This window comes from Protopterus annectens, chromosome 7.part0 (assembly GCF_019279795.1).
Source record: "Protopterus annectens isolate FY-2018-M chromosome 7.part0, PAN1.0, whole genome shotgun sequence".
NCBI classification, from domain to species: Eukaryota; Metazoa; Chordata; order Ceratodontiformes; family Protopteridae; genus Protopterus; species Protopterus annectens.
In genome coordinates, this window is record NC_056739.1 from 1,063,663,372 (window position 1) to 1,063,686,601 (window position 23,230).

The 23,230-nt window shown below is 40.5% G+C and overlaps 1 protein-coding gene across 3 annotated transcripts in view; it reads left to right on the forward strand.

Moving 5' to 3' along the window:
• Positions 1-23,230, forward strand: part of FBN1 (fibrillin 1) — a 4,097,759-nt gene that overhangs the window by 1,345,334 nt on the left and 2,729,195 nt on the right. For all 3 annotated transcript variants that reach the window (XM_044077620.1, XM_044077621.1, XM_044077622.1), the window contains exon 15: positions 3,079-3,201. In XM_044077620.1, the coding sequence (XP_043933555.1) occupies positions 3,079-3,201 (123 nt within the window). The remainder of the gene's footprint in view (positions 1-3,078; positions 3,202-23,230) is intronic.

The following is a 23,230-nucleotide window of genomic DNA, read 5'->3' on the forward strand; positions in this document are numbered from 1 at the left end:
TAATGTGGTGCAGGGGAGTTTTTTCCTCTTAGATTAGAAAACCCTTTCTAAAACACTACCATTGTACAAGACAGTTCAGACACCACACACACACACACACACACACACACACACACACACACACACACACACACTATCCCTTACCTAATCCTAGCTCATGGAAACACTGGTTTGCAGAAGCTAAATATATCCCCTTATCTAAGCACAACACTAATCCTTACCTGCAAACACACAGTCCCATTATTAATACAAATCTGTTTACCTTTTCTGCAACAGAGGTGTTTGGTAAAATGATCATTCAGTAAAATGTCTTCCCTTTATACTGTTTGAACAAATGGACATTTAGTAAAGTTACCAGAACTTTAATGCACACATGCTCTGAATGTTTACTGGTATGTGTAATTGTATACAAGATAAAACTGTTGCAGCATCTGAGTAGTACAATCTGCTAGTATTACTATCAGCAAATACTTGTTAAATCCATATTGACCAGCAAGTATCTGTCAGTGAAATTAATGTATACCTTAATCAGGCAAAACATCATTACACAGGTAAGCCATTCTCCACCTCCATTGTAACTTTTGTTGTGTTTAAGACAATTAGTGAATAACCGCACACAGTAATACTAATGTAGTAATTCAGAAAAACTCACTGATGTATGTAAAATTAATTTGTAGACTGCCTGTACACTTATAAAAATGTAAATCTGAAATATAAATTTATAAGTATATGCCAGCTGTGTCAAGCCAGTCTTTGCATTTTATATATCACAGGCTGTGAATGAAATGGACTCACTGGAATCACTTCTCTGCCCACGTTAACACACATACATTTGTACTTGTCTGGCTGTGGAGGGAAGAATATGTATGTACAGGGCAAAAATAAAAGTACAGATTGAAAGATGCAGGACTGAATCTTTAATAAAAAAAAAAAAAAAGCTCCTGGGAGGTTGCATTGCGGTATGAGCATAGCATAGGCATAGGTTCATACTAAGCTAAGTGCTCTTGTGAGCCATTTTAAGCCTAGCCAATTATTCCTTGTGAGACTCAAACCCAGCACCTTGTGTTTGTAAGACAAACACCTTAACCATTAGGCCACCATCCCAACCCTAGTAATGAAATGACAGAATGCTAAGAAAAGTGACGGCTCTAACCAGAGGTGGATGATGTTTTTTTTCTCCTGTGTAATAAGAATCTTAACAAGCACAGATTAAAATTTATTTCCATAAAGTCACGTTTATTAGTAGTGTCAAACATAAAATTATGTAGTGCAATGTACTACAAAGTTCATTAACTGGAAAGTCCAAAGCAATAAAATAGTAAATTTTTATTTGTAAGGTAGTACGCATATTTACAATACTAACAGTGGAAAAAGTACAAGAAATGCAACATGGTCTTTAAAAGTACCCACAGTATGAAGAGATGTGTGTTTATAAAGGACCATGTGAAAGTACACTTGATAACTTAGTGTATAGGGAACTGTTTTAAATATGTCCATTAGAGACATAGGAAGTAGACCGGGGGGGGGGGGGGGTTGTAAATCAGAAATTCACCCCTGGTCTGGCTCCTGTGTCTCTGATGGATAGAGGCAGTGAGTTAATCAACCCTTTTAAATCAGATATTAATCAAATTTGTTGGTCACATTTGGGTTGCAAGGCTAGGCTTTTAAAGGTCATAGTTGTCATTAGCCTAGTATACACCTATGAATTAGTTTAACTGTATGTGGCATAGATGCTATTGTGTAATGATGGTAATGTAAATATTCTTATATATCATATGCATCAAGTCCACTAAACCTGTTTTGTCATACTAGTGCACATTAAAGATTAGTAGCATAGGCATAGAGAGATAAATTCATGACTGTGATCCACAAAATCTGGGTTTCCTTAATGACTTAGACACATGATGAAAATGGCAGGGAAGGATGGGTATGCCCATCACAGTAGGGATGGTTCAGTCACTCTGGTTGACCATGCATACATCTGTGGAGGATAGTCCTCACACTGGAGTGGGGTGTTTGCTTACCTCAGACCTGTTTTTCAGTGGTCCATATGCCCAGTCAGCAATGAGTGGAGGGGAATTAGGACATACACACAAAGCTTTCATTTGTTGGAATGCTGATGAGGACTCAAACTTCCTGATGTCTGCCAAGATGAGAACCTCTGAACAGCTCTCACCTCAGGGAATCTAAAGGGATCCCACACTTTGGAGCTTTCTCTACCTCTGGGGAACGATTATCTTTGAGTCCAGTAGGGGGTGTCTTAATGCTTAACATGGCAAAAGGGTAAAATGACAGAGGAAAAAAAGGAATTAGCAGCACTCCTGCAGTCAACTGTTGTTGGTTAAACTTCATCTCTGTTAAAGAATTGGTGTGTAGTGATAGCCATAATTTGTGTGGAAGCTTACCAACAGTTTACACAGCCCTACTGTCCATTCCTTATCTATTCATTTACAGATGGAAATGGAATGTGTGTGTATTAGATACCAAATATGTGGTAGCAACTGAAAGCATTATCAGCAGTAGGTTATGGAAGGATGGGGAAGGCTGAATTTGTCACGGACAATAATGAGTATTTCTAAGCCATTTTTTAAATAAAAAGTTATGCTGGATACCTGTAACAGAGGCTGTCTGTGAAGTATTTCAGTCAGCTGATGGCTTTAGATGTGAGTTGCGGAACATACTAGTTTCAGGTGATCAAATACAAAGGCATTCACTCTTGGGGATTAAGACTAACATTGTAGTGGATTATAGAGGACTCCCCCCTCAACTACTCAGAGTTCTCGGTAAATTTAGATTTGAACTATTCTGGTTTCAGTCTTGCTGGTTTTGGTAAGTATTAGGCTGATATCAGTCTAACAGTAAACAAATGCTTGTCCTGACATTTCCTTCTGTTTCCTAAGAAATGTATTATTTCATTAATAATAATACTTATATTTCAAGTAATATAATTTCAGTTGTTAGTGTTAAGTTCCTAAACAGAAATAGTAAACTCATTTTAATTTCCTGTTATCACATAGAGTACATTGATGAATAAATACAAATTCAACAGTGATGTTGATTTCTTTTTTTACCTTTTAGATCAAGATGAATGTAGTGTACCAAACACGTGCTTGAATGGACTGTGCATCAATGAACCTGGTAGCTTTAAATGTATCTGCAGGCCAGGTTTCCAGTTAGCACCAACTGGTCGTTATTGCACAGGTACTATTATTCCATCTTATTTTTGTTGCTTTCTTACTGTTTTGGAAGTGTATTATAGATAGACTTTTCAGAAGTCTGGTGTAGTATAATAAAGTATTCACACTGCTGCATATTGGTGGTGAATTGCTGGTTTGTGGTTCCAGTATCATTAAAATACCATATAGGATGAAACATAAATTTACTGTTTTAAGTTACTGATTGTAGAAATAAACATTTAAATGTATTTTTATGTAATGTTGTGTTCTACATAATTCTCCATAGTTTGTTAAATTGATAAGGGATGATAAGAAAGAATGAACCATATGAATGGAGCATAAGAGATTTTGTTGTCTTCTGGTTAGAAACAATCTTTCTTTTAGTGATCCATATCAGAAAATAGTGCATTTTTACATCAAATTTAGCCTTGTAATTATAAATGTAATTTGGCCTAGTTTGCAGCAACTGTATTGCTACTATATTTAAAACATTATTGTTTGAATTAAAACTGTTCAACAGCCAAACACAGCTATTATTACTGCTTGTGACTGTAAATGTTCATCTTAGATTATTACAACCGCTCTCATATCTCACATGAAGCAATCTATTCCAGGTAAAATTTCAAAGCAGTACTTTGTGTCCCCTCAGTGTTAGGTTATGGCTGTAAAATGGAGCATAGCCCATGACATCTTCCATTCATTCTTTTTACTGCTGATGAATATATTAAGTCCTGTAATTTAGATTACATGTGGTTGTTATGTCCAAGTCATATCTAAGTGTCATAAATCTATGGCTGTTGTGAATTGAGCTCCAGCCTTTGAAAAGCTGAAACAGAGTCAGGTGAGTTATATGCTCTGATCTGCGTAGAAGCAGATTAAAACAAACATTTATCATTGCTATATATTGTGTGTATTGCTGATGGAGTTGGCAAGAGAGTGTGTTTTCAGGAGTACAAATTGTACGTGAATATTTGCTTTTTTAAAAACACATTAAATTGTCACTTAAGGCACACATACTTTAATAGCAAAGAAAATAAACCATATTAACATTTTCCATTTACATGTATTATATAGTATATATATTTTTGTTTTCTTTTTAACAATTGCCATTCACTCCAACATTACATAAATTGCTCAGTTCTTTCCTTCCCTTAAACCTAACTCATCTTCCTGAACATTATTCTGCATGTATCATTCCCACAAACTCCATTTATTTCCATGTAATTTGCTCCTTCCCTTTTCTAAAGATCCATCATTAGTTCTTTTATTTCTTTTAAAATATTCATTACTTCATTTACAGTCTATGTAGATTTTGATTCCAATTTTCCAGTAATTGCTTTTTTTTGGAAGCCAATAGCATTAAACATATTCATCATTTCCACTACTGCAGAAACCATTAGGCGAATCTATATTAGAAGAGCAAAAGTTTAAAATCGTGAACACTCTAAAGAGCAAAAATGCCGTACCTCAAAGTGCTTTTTTTGAGATTGCAGTACAGTGAAAATTGGAATATTGGCCCTTTCCTGACTCTAGTGTGATCTCAGAGTTGGAATATATATTTAGCGGGGGTGTGAGGGCACAACCCCCCCCCAATAATGATTTCGGGGTCCGGCATTTTCGCTCTTTAGAGCGTTTGCGATTTTAAACTTTCGGTCTTGTAATATAGACCCTCATTAGGCTGTATGGGTTATTTGTTGCCTAAGAAACAACAACTGGTCAGCTTCGAAAAGCTCTTTCTCCCCCAGTGCCTTCACTCTGACTGCTGATTGGTTAATCCCAAAGAGTGAATTCAGCATTCAGAGTGAATATTTCTTCAGTACTTTCTTGTATTGAGAAGAAGCACATTTCAGGCTTCGCAGGAGCAGCAGGTGGCCAAGAGTTTTAATTCTGGCAGATAAGTCCCTGCCGAACCTCACTTCATAGAAGCTATTAGAAACTATTGTCCTTTTAAGAAAAAGAATATATATTTTATTGTTTGACTAAAAGTGATATTTCCCCTTTAAGAAACCCAGAATTTTTTCACAGTGTTCGAAGTTTCTTGTCAGCTATCCTTAGTTACTAATGTCTGTTAATCTAATTGGAGCTATTTGCATGAGAATTCATGTATTGCTTGTGTAAATTTTGATTTTTGGACAAAAAAAATGATTGTAGGGATGGGCAGGAACATATGTGCATGTGCAATGCTTATGCTCGCTTCATGACAACCTATCTGCTTTATTGTTTTTCTGTCAATGTATTTTAGTGTTTGAAAATGACACTGACATGGACTTTGTGTTCTGCTTGTCCTTTTTTCTTCTAAATGGACTGGAAAAAGTGTTGGAAAGTGTTGCAATTTTAAGTGTGCTGTTCATGGACATTCAGTGACAATTTATCTTTTGACGGACTGACTATCCAGCAACATTTGCCAGTTTTAGCTTCTCTTCCTTAGGTACTGCATGGATACATACTCCAGTCCTGCAGGTTCTTCTCCCACAATACTTAGAAGAAAAAATCTCACTTACTTAGGAGTCCTTGCCATTGTCGCTGACTCAGTCTATGCCTCCTCCGACAGTGGGTGAACCTGCAGTGGCTATTGGTTGTTCCTCAGACAACTCATTTACCTCTCCAGCTTCCTCTGAATGGTCCTTTCAGCCATCATGATCCAGGAGTCAGTTATGTCCTCTTCAGCTGCTCCATTGTCCAAAACAGGTGTAGGAGAACCATCTTGTCTATATCCGGGAGGCAGTCCAGCAGATCTTTTTTGGGGTAAGTGGGGCAAGAGACATTTAGACTGGGCAGATGTCCCTCCTTTGAGTCAGTCTTCTTTCACAGGGACTCCTATTAAGAAAAAAACAATACTTTTAAACATTGTTCATCTGAAGAATTAATTACATGTAAGAAAGCTGAATTTCATACCTTGACAAAGCAGGCATAGCAGATAATGAATGCTGGTACACAGACGTCATTGCAGGGAGTCACCCCTGTAAAATAATTATTGAGAAATCAGGGTCTGATTACTCTGATTTTGACAGAGAGAGGCTTCTTCTACATGTTCCCGAGCCCAGCTCTCTAATTGTGAGGAAAACTTTGATTCTTATCCTCACATGGAGGAGTTTTCCTTTAATCAGACCTTTTCTAGGATAAACGAGGTATTTTTATGGGAACAGATAGATGTTCCCCCTGAAATGAGTCGACATAATGATATGCTACAAATGGATACATCGAGTTACTGTCTCACCCCTCCTGTACCAATAGCCATGGAGGATATGTTGAATGCTGCCTGTACTTATCCTGATACCCAGCTGTCAATCCCTAACAAAGCACATAAGCTATATAAGGAACCGTGGGCATGTACGTGTAAATATATGCTTTGTCATTTGGACAGTCTGAAGGAATCAGCTTCCACTCTTCCCTCAGTTGAAAGTTTTTTTTTTTTTTTTTTTTAACCAAACTGTTTTTTCCCTTTCCCTGGTATTTAAACATGCTATTAAGATTGTGAATGACTATGCAGATGCTATACATAGGGCCACTGCTGCTGCTGCAGTGTTGAAAAGGTATGCTTGGGTACGTACCAGAAATTTGCATATAAGGTAAAGTCTGAAATCTTTGATTCGGCTTTAGATGAGAAGTTATTGTCTGGCCCTTTTCTGGCAGACAAATGCAAAAAAGAGATTGCTGTGGGGGGGGGTGGGGGGGGGGTTAACCAAAAAAGAGACCTTTTAGAAAAAGGGACAGAGGAATAGTAAGGAATGACTATGCCGGTGTTCCTTACCCTCTCCCCCGGCCAATATCTCTACATATCTGTTGCAAAAAACTGTTCTTCAACATTCTCCTTTGGCATAAGATCATTTCGGACTCTTGGGTGGTTAAAAATTGTGCAGGAGGGTTACTGATTGCACTGGATACAGTAACCTTCAAGGGGAATAGCTTCCCACCATCTAAACCAAATGGAATTTTTTTTCCTTAGGTCCTTCAGTTTTTGCGTACCCAGGGAGTCATTGAACTAGAGCCTTTAAGTCAAAGGGGCTAAAGCTTCTATTACTAAATGTTTCTAGTTCCAAAGACAGAGGCTTCTGGAGACCAGTACTAGACTTTTGATTTCTAAACATGTAAATGAAAGATCCAAAATTCAAAATGTTGATGTTACAGAGAATGTTACTTCTCATTCCACACACAAGTTACTAGAGAAAGCTAGACCTAAAAGATTTTTTATTTTTTATTTATTTTATTTTACATTTGTTGACCGGGCTAGTCCAGCTGGATTAATGTCCATTTTCAGTGGAGGCCCGGGGAGAAAAGCTCCAGAGGTTAAAAACAGTTATTGGAAATACATAAAAAGACAAAGTACAAATGTATTATACAAAGGGAAAAAAATGTAAGTACAAATATTAAAGATCTTAACTAATCAGAATCATTCTAGGTCAGAAACAAGTGAGGTCAGAGGTTAGCAACTAGCAAAACAATATAATAAGGTATCAAATCATAAACACAAACAATTCCTGTTTTTTTTTTTTTTTTTTTTTAGTGAGTTAAGTAATATTTACAATAAAGGGATAATATCTCAGTTGAAGTAGAAGATGAAATACAAGTGGATAAGAAAAGTTTATAACAAACATAAGGGTGCCAACAGGCTAGTCTGGGTTGGTACAAGAGCAAAGCCAGAATTTATTAAGATGTATTAAAAGTTGTTTCTTAAATAGTGGGAGAGTAGGCAAAGAGGACAAGATGCTTACTATTATATTCCCATAGCCGTGGGCTTCGGGAAATTTCTAAGGCACTCTGTTTCTGGGTTACATTATCAGGTCTCTGCATTACCCTTTGGTTTATATACAGTTCCAAGGCTGTTCACAAAATGTCTAGCCCCACTCATAGCTTATTGCAGACTGAAAGGTATTCAGATCTTTCCTTACTTAGACGACTTCCTTATCTTTGCAGAGTCCTAGTCCAGATGTCAAGGTTAGCTTGGGTTACATCTCCTGTGAATCATGTGGATTTAGAGATAAATATTGCAAAACTGTCTTTGACTCTATTTCATAAGATTGTTTCTGGGATGTCTTATAGATCTTTTTAAATAAAAAGGCAAGGTGGTTCTTTATCTGGATTTTTCCTGAACTTCTCCAGTCAGTCATAGAAAGACTTCTGCAAGAGAATTTCTCAGGATCTTAGGGTTCATGGCTTCTGTGATTCTTATGATATGTCTTTCCAGATTACATATGAGAAAGATATAATGGCTTTTTACACAAAAAAAAGACCTAGCATTTACATTATCTAGAGTATCACATTCTAGTTTGGGGCTTTATGAAAAGAGACAGCATATTCAATCAAACCCAAATCCTCTCCCTTCACTTCTCAAACCCTAAACCAATCTCTCACCACAGACATATCACATTTTGCTTAGGGAATGTTTTTAAAAAGGTAAAGGTGCAAAGTCTGTGGAATCCTTCAGACAAACCAAATCACATCATCTGAAAGAGACATTGGATGTGATTCATGCCTTGAAATCTCTCCATCACTTTTGGTCTCCAGGACCTCTTCAAATGATTACAGACAATACCACAGTCATGTGGTGTATAAGTAAGCGTGGAAGTAGAAGACTATACCTCCTATGCAGTTTGATATTGGTGGCTTAGGAATTAGCTCTTCAGCATTTCTTAACCCTCCAAGCATATTACATTCCGTAACAGCAAAACATAGTGCCAGACAAGCTGAGAAGAACTAAGACAGATCATCATGAATGGAAATGGAATAAGACGGTCTTCTAGGAATTGATCTAGTTGTGGGGAACACCTCAAATAGATCTGTTTACCTCCTTTCAAAACAGACAACTTAACATTTGATCCAGGGCTCTTTAGTGCCAGACAAGCTGAAAAGAACTAAGACAGATCATCATGAATGGAAATGGAATGAGACGGTCTACTAGGAATTGATCTAGTTGTGGGGAACACCTCAAATAGATCTGTTTACCTCCTTTCAAAACAGACAACTTAACATTTGATCCAGGGCTCTTTGCAAACAAGTCTGGAAGATAGATGCATTTTCATTCTCTTAGAACATAATGTTCCTTTATTTGTTTCCACCATTTCTATGGATATCCAAGGTAATTCTGAAGATCAAAAGGATACCCCAAAATAATTGTAGCAACACCCTTTTGGCCCAGGCTACATTGTTTCTACCTTGTTATGGAACTGGCCAAGAGCAAATACCACAAGCTTTCTCACAAACTGGATCAGCTCACACAAGATGGGGTAGGGTGGGGAGGGTTTGACAGACTGCCCTGGATAATTAAATTTTAATATGTTTTAGGGACTTATTTCACAAGAACCTGCAGCAGGTACTAAAAGAAAGCAATAAAACCTACTATTAGAAAATCCTATGTTGGGAAGTGGAAGTGATTTTGTAATTGGTGCCTAACCAATAACCAAGGACCCGTCAGGGATTTTGTACCACTGCTGTTGAAATATTTGCGTGAATTATTTCCCTATAGGGTAGGTGTGGTTAGTGGCAGTTAGTAGCCACAACTACCCTCTATTCCCATACTCTTTGTCTATAGTTGTAGATGGGATATAAAGTAGGGTTGCATCTACTTTGTATATTGATTGGTTATTTCAGGATTGTCAGACTCTTCTGTCTTTGTATGGCCTAGAAGGTCCTGAAGAAAGCTTCACTCTGACTGCTGATTTCCTTGTTAGAGATTAGCCTTTCAGCAGTCAGAGTGAAGGAGCAGGTGGAGCCAGAGATTTTTAAAGCTGGCCGGTTGTTGTTTCCCAACTGCCCACATACAACCCATATAGCCTAAGGGCTACTGCAATGCTAAGGAATTTGAGCATCTACTGTTATGGGTAATTGCAACTTATGCAACTGTACATTCTACCACAGATTGTCAGAAGAAACTGTTTATGCTGGTATCTTTGCATATTTCTTAATGTATGCCTTGGTTGCTTCCCCATGGCCATGTTTGAAGCATGCACATAGTGTGCGCTATTGATTAACAAATCCTGCTGTGGAACTCCAGTTCATTTGCTTATTTGTACTTTCATAAAATGAATACAGTCTGTTCCTTCCAGTTTCTCTTGTGCAGGAGAAAGTCGTAGGAGCCAATGTTGTCTGTTTTCATCCGATTCAGCCATGAGGATATTGGATACAGTCAGGTACATCTTCGGCAACAACCCTGAAGCTTCTTGGTTCCAGGGCTCTGACTCCTTCCCTACTTATAATTCCCTCCATTTCACCTTAGTACCTCAGATCCCGATTGCTGCCTGAAGACTATGGTTGCATCTCTGTGGGCTCATCAATACCTGTAACCTTTTTTGCATTTTTCTATTACTGAGTACTCCTACCTCTGCCAAGAGATTTATCTCTCTAGTTTCTTGGGTTTAGAATTAAAATTAGTATTAGAACTAAATTTTGTTTGATAGTATAGGCTTGTTAGGTTGCTAGGTAATACAGTGTGTTGAATTGTGTCTTTTTCCATAACATAGGCTTTAGTATAGTGTTTTAAAAATGTTAGCATAGTCTGTTTACTGTGTTTGCTGTTTCATTTGTTAACTATATATATATTTATAGATGTAGATATATAAATATGTACATATACATATATATTTTGTAGAGTGTATGTGTTAATGTTTGGTATAGATAGAAGTAATAGTTGAGGAAAATATGTCTAACAGACAGGGGTTTAAAAAGTGTTCCTAATGTGGACATAAACTCCCTACCCCCAAGATCCACATACATTGTGTGTTTATTGTTTGGGCACTGTCCATCCAGACTCTCCATGTCAGGCTTGTGCCTCATTTAGTTCTGTGACACTCCAGACCAGGAGGGAGAAGCCCATAGTTATGGGCCTTCTTCCTTCACATACAGGGTCTGCAGTCACTGCAGCTTCTACATCCTCTGTTGCCTCTTCTCCAGCCAACGAAGATAAGCAATTTAAAGACAAGGGGAAGAAAAAAAAAGAAAAAGTTGAAAGAAGAAGATAAATTGGATTCTAAAAGGTCAGAGAAACATTCCCCATTCCAAGAACTTTGCTGCTGTTAAAGAACTTTTTGGTGCCCCAAGTAGATATGACCCCATGTTAAGATAAGTTAATTTATTAATAAAAAAAAATTCACAAACACCAAAGTACGTGAACAAGACGTAACTCTCAATTATCAAAACCCTTTCCCTTAGGAACAAAATGATATCTCATGCCTACAAGCTCTTGATAAACATCAGATATCAACAATCGCTCTTATACTCCAATTACTGGGATGACATTCAAGGTGAAATTTTTGAGTCCAAATATGAAGCTATTTGGAATACCCTTAATCTAATCCCTTTCAAGAATTTGACTTATACCCAACTTATGATCAATAATAACTCCTACTATACTCCTACTATACTTCTGCGGTTCTATTAAAAATTGGGTACAGCAAAAACCTAACATGTCCTTTTTGTTCCCTCCAGCATGCAAATTTACTCCACATCTTTTGGAGTTGTAAAAATATATATAATTTATCGTGCTGTCTTAGAGCTCAATTGGAAAAAATCAGGTATGAGAAGACCACATTTTTTGGCAAACCACAATCCTGATTATTCCTAAACCTCCTCATCTTGTTGACATTTTGTTCAGTGAGACTTCTGAATGACTGGGTAGGAAATGCCACCAAACATGATCTTGAATACCTCCACTCCTGGGGGTAGAGTGTAATCTCAGACTGACCAGGTCTGGAGACAACTGGGACTGAGAAGGTGAAAGATGGACCCAGGAAACTGTCAGCTCTGACCATCAAGGTATTTTCAGATCCGTCCCAGATAGCAGCATCGGATATGGGGAATGTCGGAGACACATCTTAATAACTGTGTGTGCTCTTCTCAAATACTTTATAGCTAAGAACTGGGTAAATCCCTCAGTAATCTCTTGGGATAATTTTAAAAGTATGGCAATTAAGTATATATCTGCACATAAATTTTGTTCTAACAGTAAAAAGAAAAAAGACTATTTCCAGAAATACTGGTGCAGTCTCTTTGACTTAATTCAGTAAAATAATTGTAATACAACAATCACTACTATTAACAGAATCTGTGAAGACCTTTGTGTTTGTACTTTTTAGTTCTGTAACAAATGAATGCTGCTGATAATCTGTTGTCTATCACACTATTATGATGTCCCTTTACACACTTGTTAAGGCATCCAGGTTGTAAATAGTTGTAAATATTGTGAATAGTGTTCTCTCACAATATACCCCATTTTTTTTCTTTATTCTACTCATTAATCAAACGTCCATTATTTCTTCTAACCATTGCTAATTCTCCTGTTAAATATGGGCAAATTATATATTTTCTTGTTCATAGGTAAGTACTAGGCTATTGACCCAAGGGCCTAAGTAAGCCTAGCCAACAAAGTTCGCTGGCTTACGCCAACCCAAGAAAGTTAATTTCCTGTGCCCCTGTCGATCAGAGCCACAGAAATGATCCCTGGGGTATATTTCCTATTTCCCATCCACTCATCAAGATTTTTCTTGAAGAGGGTGTTAATGAGGACCTTTACTTGACATAGATGGGTAGCTTGTTCCAGAGTATGGGAAGTCTCTGGGACAGGAATCTATCCCTCCAGCATGTCCTGTTTATTGTGGTGACAAGGTGTAGGTCCCTAGAGTATGTAGCTCAGAGGGACTGGGATTTCTTTAGGTGTAGCATGTCCAACAGCTCTAGGTTTGACATAGCTTTATATGTTAGGCAGAGATCACCTCGGAGTATGCGATATGCTACAGAGTAAAGTTGGAGTTTTTTGAGACGGTCAGTGTAGGGCATTTGTTTGAGGCCAGTAATCCTCTTTGTGAGGTACTTCTGTGGCCTTTCCAGCTGCTGCAGATGTCTTGTGAAGTACATTCCAAAAGGGACGTTGTACTCTGTAGTGGGTCTAATGAGTGCTGAATAGAGGGGAACAATGACCTCTTTTTTCCTGGATGAGAACCCTTTTGTGATGAGGTGTGCCACATAGAAGGATTTCCTGACTACTGTTGCAATGTGATTATCAAAGAAGAGACTACTATCCACCTGGGTCCCAAGGTCTCTTATCACATATTCGGCGTTAAGAAGACTGACGCCTATGTGGTAGTTCATGGGTACAGAGTTTTTACCAAAGGGGATAACAGTGCACTTTTTGGCATTGAGCTTGAGGCCATGGCTCTAACACCAAGCATCTGTCTCAGTGAGGCCCTTCTGTAGGATGTCCACATCATTTGGGGACTCGACTATAGCTCCTAGTTTGCAGTCATCTGCGAACTTCGTTAACCAGAGGCCTTCTGTGTTAGCCTGTACTTCAGAGAAGTACATACCAAACAGGAGAGGTCCCAGGACTGAACCCTGTGGTACTCCACTGTCACTGGTTTGAAGTCAGATTTGGAGTCTGCAGCTTTTACAGTGTGGGTTCTGTCAGTGAGCCACTTGGCAACCCATCTTGTGACATAGGGATTTATACCTAGTTTAGTGAGTTTAGCTATAATTCCAGAATGGGGGATGGTGTCGAAAGCCTTGGCAAGGTCAAGATAGGCTGTGTGAACCACCTTACCCTCATCTACGGCTTTGGTGACTGCCTCAAAGAAGTCGACCAGGTTCAGGAGGCATGATCTGCCTTTCACAAACCCGAACTGGGTGGGGTCCAGAGTTTGGAGGTTGCCAATGTCTTTGTTTATGAATTCCATGATGATATGTTCCATGGCCTTGCAGACCAGGCTCATCAGGCTAATAGGGCGGTAGTTCCCAGGATCAGTGGTGGCTTCCCCTTTGTGGAGCGGGATAACTGTTGCTGTACACCATTCAGTGGGCACAAACCTGACATGAGGCTATGATTGAACATGGTGGTTAGGTGGGGAGCATCGCATTAGTTTCTTATAAGGGGGTCTCTTCACTACTTTCTATCCCTAAAGTTCATGTTTTTGATACAGCTACCTTGGGTGTTTAGGATAGAAGTATTTCCTTTATCACCTTTTATTTTTATTTTATTTTTTCTTTTCTTTTTTATTGCCTTGCTATGATAGAATATGTCTGCTTGTTACATGGTTGCAATCCTTTTGTATAGCAAGACTGATAATTGTATATAATGTATTATGTTGTGTCTTGATATGTTTCTGCTTTTTTTCCTGTTATAAATGTTGCAAAACTAATACAAATGATATTTGAAAAAAAAATGAGATGATGAGGAAGTGTTTTAGAATGCAGTTCTGTCAGTACCATTACCTGGGAACATACTCAGTCTAGGGACAGCTATGCCTCCTCGTCCTTCTCTGGACCTTGAACAGCAACAGCATCCCTTCCTTTTTCAACTCTGATTTGTTTTGATCTGGAAGAGACTTGGAGCCAAAGCTTTGGGGTTTGGGTTCAAGGGTTTGGGTTGATACAGAAGGTGTGGGAACCATCCTTCACCTTGGAGCCTTGGCACTGGATAACTTAGCTCCAAAATCAGCTTCAGGGTTGAGACCCATTGGCTCTGAGGTATCTGTTCTGTCTGAGAATAGGAGGAAGTCTACAGAGCTGATGGCAACTTTGGCCTTCGAGGCTTTTGAAAGGGTCCTATTTATGCTGAGAGAAAAGGTTCTTCCATCCAGTTCAGTTCCATCCAAATGCCAGCAGGACTCAGCTTCTCCTTCCCATCACTGTGTCAGATAGGAACAATTGGTACCACAGGCTTCTCAGGCTGCATGCTATATGTATTAGCTCGTAGTCTGATTCTGAGCCTTCTGATCTCCTACCTGAACCAGTTTATAAGAAGCAGACATGCAAGCGGAAGCTCATAGACTCTTCTCCAGAGTCTTTCACTGAAGACACAGACAAGGATGAATGTAAAGGCTTTCCTAGACTCCCATCAGAAGATGTCATCTTCTGTGCGACCCTTGAATTGATGAATCAGAGAGGTGGATGGTTCACTGATAACCCTTCACCAGGTCAGTCTGTGTTCCTGGAAGCCTTTGGCTTTGGATCAACATTGTCCTAAGTGGTGCCCCCATTGCCCCCCCCCCCCATTAACTTTATGGCTCAACAGGCATGGAAGGAGCCTGATGCGATGAAACCCATCTCAAAAGAACTGACAGGATATTGGCAGCACTAAAAGAAAGAAAACATTAAAGCAAAGGTCCACCGGTGGATGCAATGGAGGTAGCGGCAGCAACTAAAAAGGCTCTGTCTGAGGAACGTTCCTCGATCCATCCCCCAACAGGGAGTCTAGGACTATGGGCTGATTTGGGAAATTGTTATATGCTTCAGCAACTTTTGCACTTAGAGCACTGAATTATTTGACCCACATTACTAAATTTCAGAGAGACCTGACCAACGAGCTTTCCAAGTCTCTCTCATGTAACCTGCCTGCAGATGTTCGGAAGACCTTTGACTACCATCTTTCTACCCTTCAGTCTGCTTTCAACATAACCATGCAACTGCTTTTTAATGCAGCTGATGGCATGGCTAGAGCAGCAGGTACTGATATTACCATGAGTCCACATGACTGGATGCATTGCTGTTATTTTGCGTAAAACTTAAAGACATCCTTCATCAATGCCCCCTATGATGGCTCTACTGGCTCCACTCAGTTTGGACCAGAAGTAAAAGACATGCTAACCAAGAGTCAGCAAGATGGTAAGATTCTCTCTGCACTGGGAATCTGTTTCTTCACTCCTCATGGAACCTTTTTTTTAGGAATCAAAGGGCTAGGAAGAAAATGTGGTTCCATAAGTCAGAGAGTTCTTATCATGATAACTCTAGGGGTAGACCTTCTCAGGACAGGGGTGGAGGCAACTTCAGTAGACATCACCCTGGGGGCAGAGGCAGACTGCAGAACTAGTGCTTTTGTAGCCCCTTTACCAGGAAGCCCTTTCAATGTCCCTGAAGGGTTGCCCTACTGCTGCACTCTAGAGGCAGTTGGGGGGTGTTGTCTTTACACCCACAAGCCTGGCAAAATATAACAACAGATTCATTGGTGCTAAACATAATTTCCAGAAGCCTTTCTATTCCCTTTTCTCTTCTTCCAGTATAGACAAAGAAAGTTTCCAGTGTTCCACTCAGTCAGTGTGAACTCACAGCAACAGAAATTTCCAAGCTGCAGCAGAATTTTCCAAGCTCCTAAGAAAAAGAGTCATCCAGCTGGTCCCGCAATGACCAGTTAGAGTCTGGAGTATAGTCAGGGTTCTTTTTAGTACCCAAGAAAACAGGGGAATTCATACCCATTTTGGACCGGAGTCATTTAAACCAACTTGTGAAACAGACAAAATTCTGGATGGTCACAATTCATCAATCCATTGTACTTCTCCTAAGGAAGGATGATTGGATGTGCTTCATAGATGTCCAGGATGCATGTTATCATGTAAAGGTAGGAAAGCTTTCAAGGAGATTCCTCCATTTCTGGCAGGGGGCCAACCATTATCATTTCAGAGACCTGCCGTTTGGTTTCACGTCAGCACCCAGGGTGTTTACCAAGATAATGGCAGTGTTGGCAGTGCATCGTCACCTACTAGGAATCCATTTTTTCCTGTATCTCGACTATTGGCTCCTAATCACTACCCCTAATGTCCTCTTATCACATCTTTTGGACCTTTAGCTCTATGTGATGCAAGATCTAGAGACCATGGTCAACATAACCAAAAGTCATCTTATCCCTACTCAGCAGATAGAACTTATCAGATGCCACCTGAATTCATGTTTATAGATTGCAAAACTTCCTTTCTCCAGATTGCTGTCTGTGTACCTTACAGCCACTGAAGTGCTACATCACTGTTCTTCTCTGGCAAGACTAATTCTTCGACTCTTTGATCTAATGGCTTCTACAGTCCTCATGGTTACACTGGCCAGATTTTACATGAGAGTGCATCAGTGGACTCTAGAGGTGACTTGGTCCCAAAACATTCATCCGCTACATACAATAATTCATCACAATTGAATCTGCAGACAACACATCTCCTGGTGGGTAAAATCACCTTCAATGACAGAAGGACATCCATTCCAGATATATCCACTTGTGACTGTAGTAACCACAGACACATCCGTTCTATGGTGGGGCAGGGAAGCATTTGGAAGGGAAGACGGTCCAAGGTACTTGGTCGTACACAGAAGTCAATTTTCACATCAGTATCTTGGAGATGAGGACAGTTTTTCTTCTGTTGTAGGCATTCCAGGATGTCCTTCCCAAGGATGTGATTGCTGTACACAGCATGTTGGTAGTCTGGTACATCAAACTGGGAGGATCGTACTCATTTCCCCATGTCAAGAGGCCATGAGGGTTTGGCAATGGGCAATATCTTCTCACCGCTTTCTGATAGCAATGCATATACTGGGGATGTACAGTGTACTGGCAGACAAACTGAACAGAACTTTCGTAATGCATGACAAATGCTCACTCGCCCCAACAGTGACAACCAATATTTTTCATCACTGGGGCCAACCTTGCTGCTATCTCTTTGTATCCTACCTTAACAACAAATGCAACCGTTACTTTGTCCTGATCCCTCTGCAGGGACAGTCACCAAGGGATACTCTAATCTATAATGTAAGAGTGTTCAATCTCGCCGTTTGTTCTTACACATGGGTTCGGAGCTGATCCTCGGCTCCGAGTCGGCCGAATTGCAAAGCTCTGAATCTCAGAGAAGCTTGAGACCAGCCCATATCCCACAATCCTCCCTGCCATTACTCAGATCTAGTTTGCCTCTGCAACAGATCGGATCGACGAGAGCTCGGACCAAATAGAAACTTGAGTTGTTGTTGATTTCTTCAGATAAGAATTCAAATTTTTTTCTTGTTGATACTTCCTTATAGTTAGTAGTTATTGTAGAAGTGCTGTGTGTGTGATATATATATATATATATATATATATATATATATATATATATATATATATATATATATATATATATATATATATACATATATACATATATATATATATATATATGTATATATATATATATAGATATATATATATATATATATATATATATATATACATACCCATTTTTCTTCTTCAGGCACCCTTCTGGCTTAACCTTTTTTTCTTGGGTGTGGATTTTTGTGAGAGTTATATATATAACCTGTTTAGTATACATATATTGCTAGGATTAGTAATTTTTTTCCTGTTATTATAGTTATTGTCATTGTAACTGTACAATGTCAGAAAAAGCCAAATCTGGCTTTAAAAGATGTCAGTGTGGGCAGAAAATGTCCATTACTGACAATCATGCTTCCTGTGTCTACTATCTTGGACCTCTCCATCTCCAAGAGGATTGCTCTATTTGTCATTCCTTTAGCGGGAGGGTCATGACAGATAGACGCAGGAAGCTTATTGACAGAGGATTGTTGAAGCCGGCCTTCCAAGAGGCTTTGGACAAGTCGGATCAGGCTTCTAAATCCTCGAAGGGGTCAAAGATGTCGGAGCCCATGTCATTGGCTCCGAGTTCATCTTCTCGGGTTCGTTCGCCGGTTCCACATATCTTGGGGCCGAGCATCGAACATTTATCTTTTACTGAGCCCCAGATCTTGGAACTGGTGTCGGAACTGCCACCACCGTCCATTCTTCGGTCGGTGCCATCTTTGGCTCCTTCGACCTGTTCTTCTAGACCCTTATCTGACACAGATGTGGATCGTGTCGTGCAGAAACTCATGGAGAACACGGCCCTTTCCAAGTTAATTGCAGTTTCCTCCCAGTTGGTGTCGAAACTAGAAGGCCTCCCCATATCTCCAACGGGTCCTCTTTCGAGACCCATCCAGATCTCGGAGCCGGGAGAAGATGACCTGATGATAGTGGAGCCCTCGATGCCGAAACCGTCCATTGCACGATCGACACCTTTGACTTCAACTCCTTCGGAACCGTTAGGGGAGTCGGGGAGCCGACGGTCTTTGCTCGATTCCGGGACTGAGAGTCGTACCGACCTGTCGGTGCCGACTCTCCCTCTTGGGGCCTCTGCACAGACTGGTTCGGCTCCATCCTCGGGGTCGGAGCCCACGGCACCTGGTTCTGGGATGCTTCCGTGTTCTTCGGAACCGGGGGAGCCCTTAGCCAGGTGTTCGGGGGCCTTTGACCTTATGAGGAAGGTATTGTCTGCACAGACAACCACATCATCAGGGGAATCTTCTTCTTCCCCAAAAGGGCCACTTTCTGTTTCTGCTCCCACGATCCATCCCAAGCATCGAGCCCAATTGCCTCAGCCACCCACAGAGGGTTCCCCCTGTTCCTTGGAGGCCTCACCAGAAGCCACCTCTGATGAGGTCCCAAGGAAGCGGTTGTGCAAGAGGAGGCACATAGATTCCCCACAGGAATCTCTAACGTCTGACACCGACTTGGATGAGGCAAAGGGGTCCCCCAAATCACCCTCGGAGGATGTGTCATTTGCAGACATCCTGGAGATCTTGAAACAGAGGGGTGATTGGCAGTCCCTAGCCCCCTCTGAGGACGAGTCAGTGCTGCTGAAGGCTCTTGGGGCTCAACCTTCTACCTCCTGGTTGACCCCGCCCTTTGATGAATTAATGGATTTGATTGCTCGAAGGGCGTGGGAGACACCTGACACAGTGGAACCAGTACCTAGGAAACCAAACAAGTTCATCACTGCCCCCCAAGATAAATCTTATCTCACCAAGGGAGTCCCTGTCGACGCTATGGTGGTGGCGGCAGCCACGAAAAAGGAGATGTCTGAGTCTTCCTCATCTGTTCATCCTCCTAATAAGGATTCTAGGACTATGGACAGATATGGGAAGCGCATTTTTAGTTCAGCGACTTTTTCCATGCGTTCGCTAAACTACCTGACCCATTTCACACGTTTGTAGAGGGATCTCATCAAGGAGCTGACAGATACCCTCCAGGCTAACACAGATGCTGCTGTTTCAGATAAGGTAACAGCACAACTTAATACCCTCACATCCATAGTAAACTCATCCATGAGGCTCATCTCGTATGCAGCCGAGGGATCGAGTAGAACCGCAGCTTCAGCGATTGCTCTTCGAAGACAATCATGGATGCGGCTGTGCTCCTTTGCGGAAGCCTTCAAGTCTTCCTTTGCCAATGCCCCTTTTGATGGTGCCACACTCTTTGGGCCCAAGGTTAAGCAGACTCTCACTCGGTGCAAGCAAGAGGGAAAGACCCTGTCTGCTGTCGGGGTCCGTTTTTCCGCTCCTTGCTTTTTTCCCACTTTTCTGAGAGTTAAAAAAGTTCAGTTACAGGCTTGCTGTTCCTGAACTGTTTGAAAGTTTCTGTGAGGCCATTTTTGCTTGGGCTGAAGGAGGGTCTCTGTGTTCATCAGTGGCAGTGACTAACATTGAGCAGCTTCCCTGCCCCCAGAGAGGTGGTTACTGACTTGAAACTGTAGTTTTATTGGCCACTAGGGGTCATTTCCATAACTCCTTCATCTTCCTCTCTTAAAACCTAGTTGCCTCGTGGTTTGAGTGTCTTTTCAGGCTTGTTGGCTGTTGGTGAAGCACCCTCCAAGAGGAAAAACCGCTGAGAGAAGAAGGGAGCCACTTTTGAGATTTTAAGTATTTTTCTCTGTTTATTTGCTAAGTTTTTCTGCATAGCTGCCTAGCTTGAGCATTTTCTGGCTTGTTAAACTTGATTTCTGTATTAGTAGCTGTATTTAGAGCACAACCAAAAGCTGTTTGCTGAATTTCCTGTTTGCACTTAATTTTAAATCGTTTTTTTCTTAAAACTTGCATATTTTCTGTCCTTGACCTAGCACTCTTGTGTGGGGTCATTTACTGCACTGTTATAACTTGATATTACTTGTGAACCTCTGCTATCTCTGTAAAAAACAAAAACAACAAAAAAAATCTTGCTTTTTTCCCACTTTTCTGAGAGTTAAAAAAGTTCAGTTACAGGCTTGCTGTTCCTGAACTGTTTGAAAGTTTCTGTGAGGCCATTTTGCTTGGGCTGAAGGAGGGTCTCTGTGTTCATCAGTGGCAGTGACTAACATTGAGCAGCTTCCCTGCCCCCGGAGAGGTGGTTACTGACTTGAAACTGTAGTTTTATTGGCCACTAGGGGTCATTTCCATAACTCCTTCATCTTCCTCTCTTAAAACCTAGTTGCCTCGTGGTTTGAGCGCCTTTTCAGGCTTGTTGGCTGTTGGTGAAGCACCCTCCAAGAGGAAAAAACGCTGAGAGAAGAAGGGAGCCACTTTTGAGATTTTAAGTATTTTTTCTCTGTTTATTTGCTAAGTTTTTCTGCATAGCTGCCTAGCTTGAGCATTTTCTGGCTTGTTAAACTTGATTTCTGTATTAGTAGCTGTATTTAGAGCACAACCAAAAGCTGTTTGCTGAATTTCCTGTTTGCACTTAATTTTAAATCGTTTTTTCTTAAAACTTGCATATTTTCTGTCCTTGACCTAGCACTCTTGTGTGGGGTCATTTACTGCACTGTTATAACTTGATATTACTTGTGAACCTCTGCTATCTCTGTAAAAAACAAAAACAACAAAAAAAAATCTTGCTTTTTTCCCACTTTTCTGAGAGTTAAAGTTCAGTTACAGGCTTGCTGTTCCTGAACTGTTTGAAAGTTTCTGTGAGGCCATTTTTGCTTGGGCTGAAGGAGGGTCTCTGTGTTCATCAGTGGCAGTGACTAACATTGAGCAGCTTCCCTGCCCCCAGAGAGGTGGTTACTGACTTGAAACTGTAGTTTTATTGGCCACTAGGGGTCATTTCCATAACTCCTTCATCTTCCTCTCTTAAAACCTAGTTGCCTCGTGGTTTGAGCGTCTTTTCAGGCTTGTTGGCTGTTGGTGAAGCACCCTCCAAGAGGAAAAAACGCTGAGAGAAGAAGGGAGCCACTTTTGAGATTTTAAGTATTTTTTTCTCTGTTTATTTGCTAAGTTTTTCTGCATAGCTGCCTAGCTTGAGCATTTTCTGGCTTGTTAAACTTGATTTCTGTATTAGTAGCTGTATTTAGAGCACAACCAAAAGCTGTTTGCTGAATTTCCTGTTTGCACTTAATTTTAAATCGTTTTTTCTTAAAACTTGCATATTTTCTGTCCTTGACCTAGCACTCTTGTGTGGGGTCATTTACTGCACTGTTATAACTTGATATTACTTGTGAACCTCTGCTATCTCTGTAAAAACAAAACAACAAAAAAAATCTTGCTTTTTCCCACTTTTCTGAGAGTTAAAAGTTCAGTTACAGGCTTGCTGTTCCTGAACTGTTTGAAAGTTTCTGTGAGGCCATTTTGCTTGGGCTGAAGGAGGGTCTCTGTGTTCATCAGTGGCAGTGACTAACATTGAGCAGCTTCCCTGCCCCGGAGAGGTGGTTACTGACTTGAAACTGTAGTTTTATTGGCCACTAGGGGTCATTTCCATAACTCCTTCATTTGTCCTCAGAGGAGTGGTTTAAGGCAGTAACTTGTAGTTTATTGGCCATTTTGGGTCATTTCCTGTCTTTTCCAGCCCCTGCTATAAAGACGCTTTAGCGCGATTAGCGATTTAGCCCGATGAAGCGGAGTTGCTACCGTTGCACACTAGGGCAGCCGGTTAAGCAGGTTTAAACTATTCGGCTACCTAAAGTCCACTCTTCAAATTTTCCCTTAAAACTACCTTCCTCGAACTATACTACTGATCTAATCAGCTTATCCTATAATTAAAAAGATCATCTCTACTTGACTCCGAGTAGACTATTCTCTATCTGTTAAACGTAGCACTTGCTCCTACAGTACTTATTACCTTGATACGGCACTCTTGTCATAGATAGTACCCCAAAAAGGCAACCACCCATTTCTCGGTCACCCACACACCCCGGAATCCTTTTTAAAGTTTTTTTGTCTCTTCCTTCTAGCATGTCGAGGGATCAGTTGCTAGTGTCCTCTCCTGCTCAGCTGGTTAACCTGGAATATTGAGGCAATGTTACAATTGCCTCATGTACACAGACAACCCTCTCCTCCTCCCACAAAACACAAATACATGTGAGAGATGCAACTATACGGCCAAACTGGAGGCTGAGCTCTCTCAACATAGGACTGGCAAGACCAGTCAGGAGAAGAAGGTTACCACACACACTATAGACCCAGTCTCACATAGTACCATTACAACCTCAAATCATACACATAAACACACAAAGACATACTCGGAGGCTCTGATCAAAAATCTA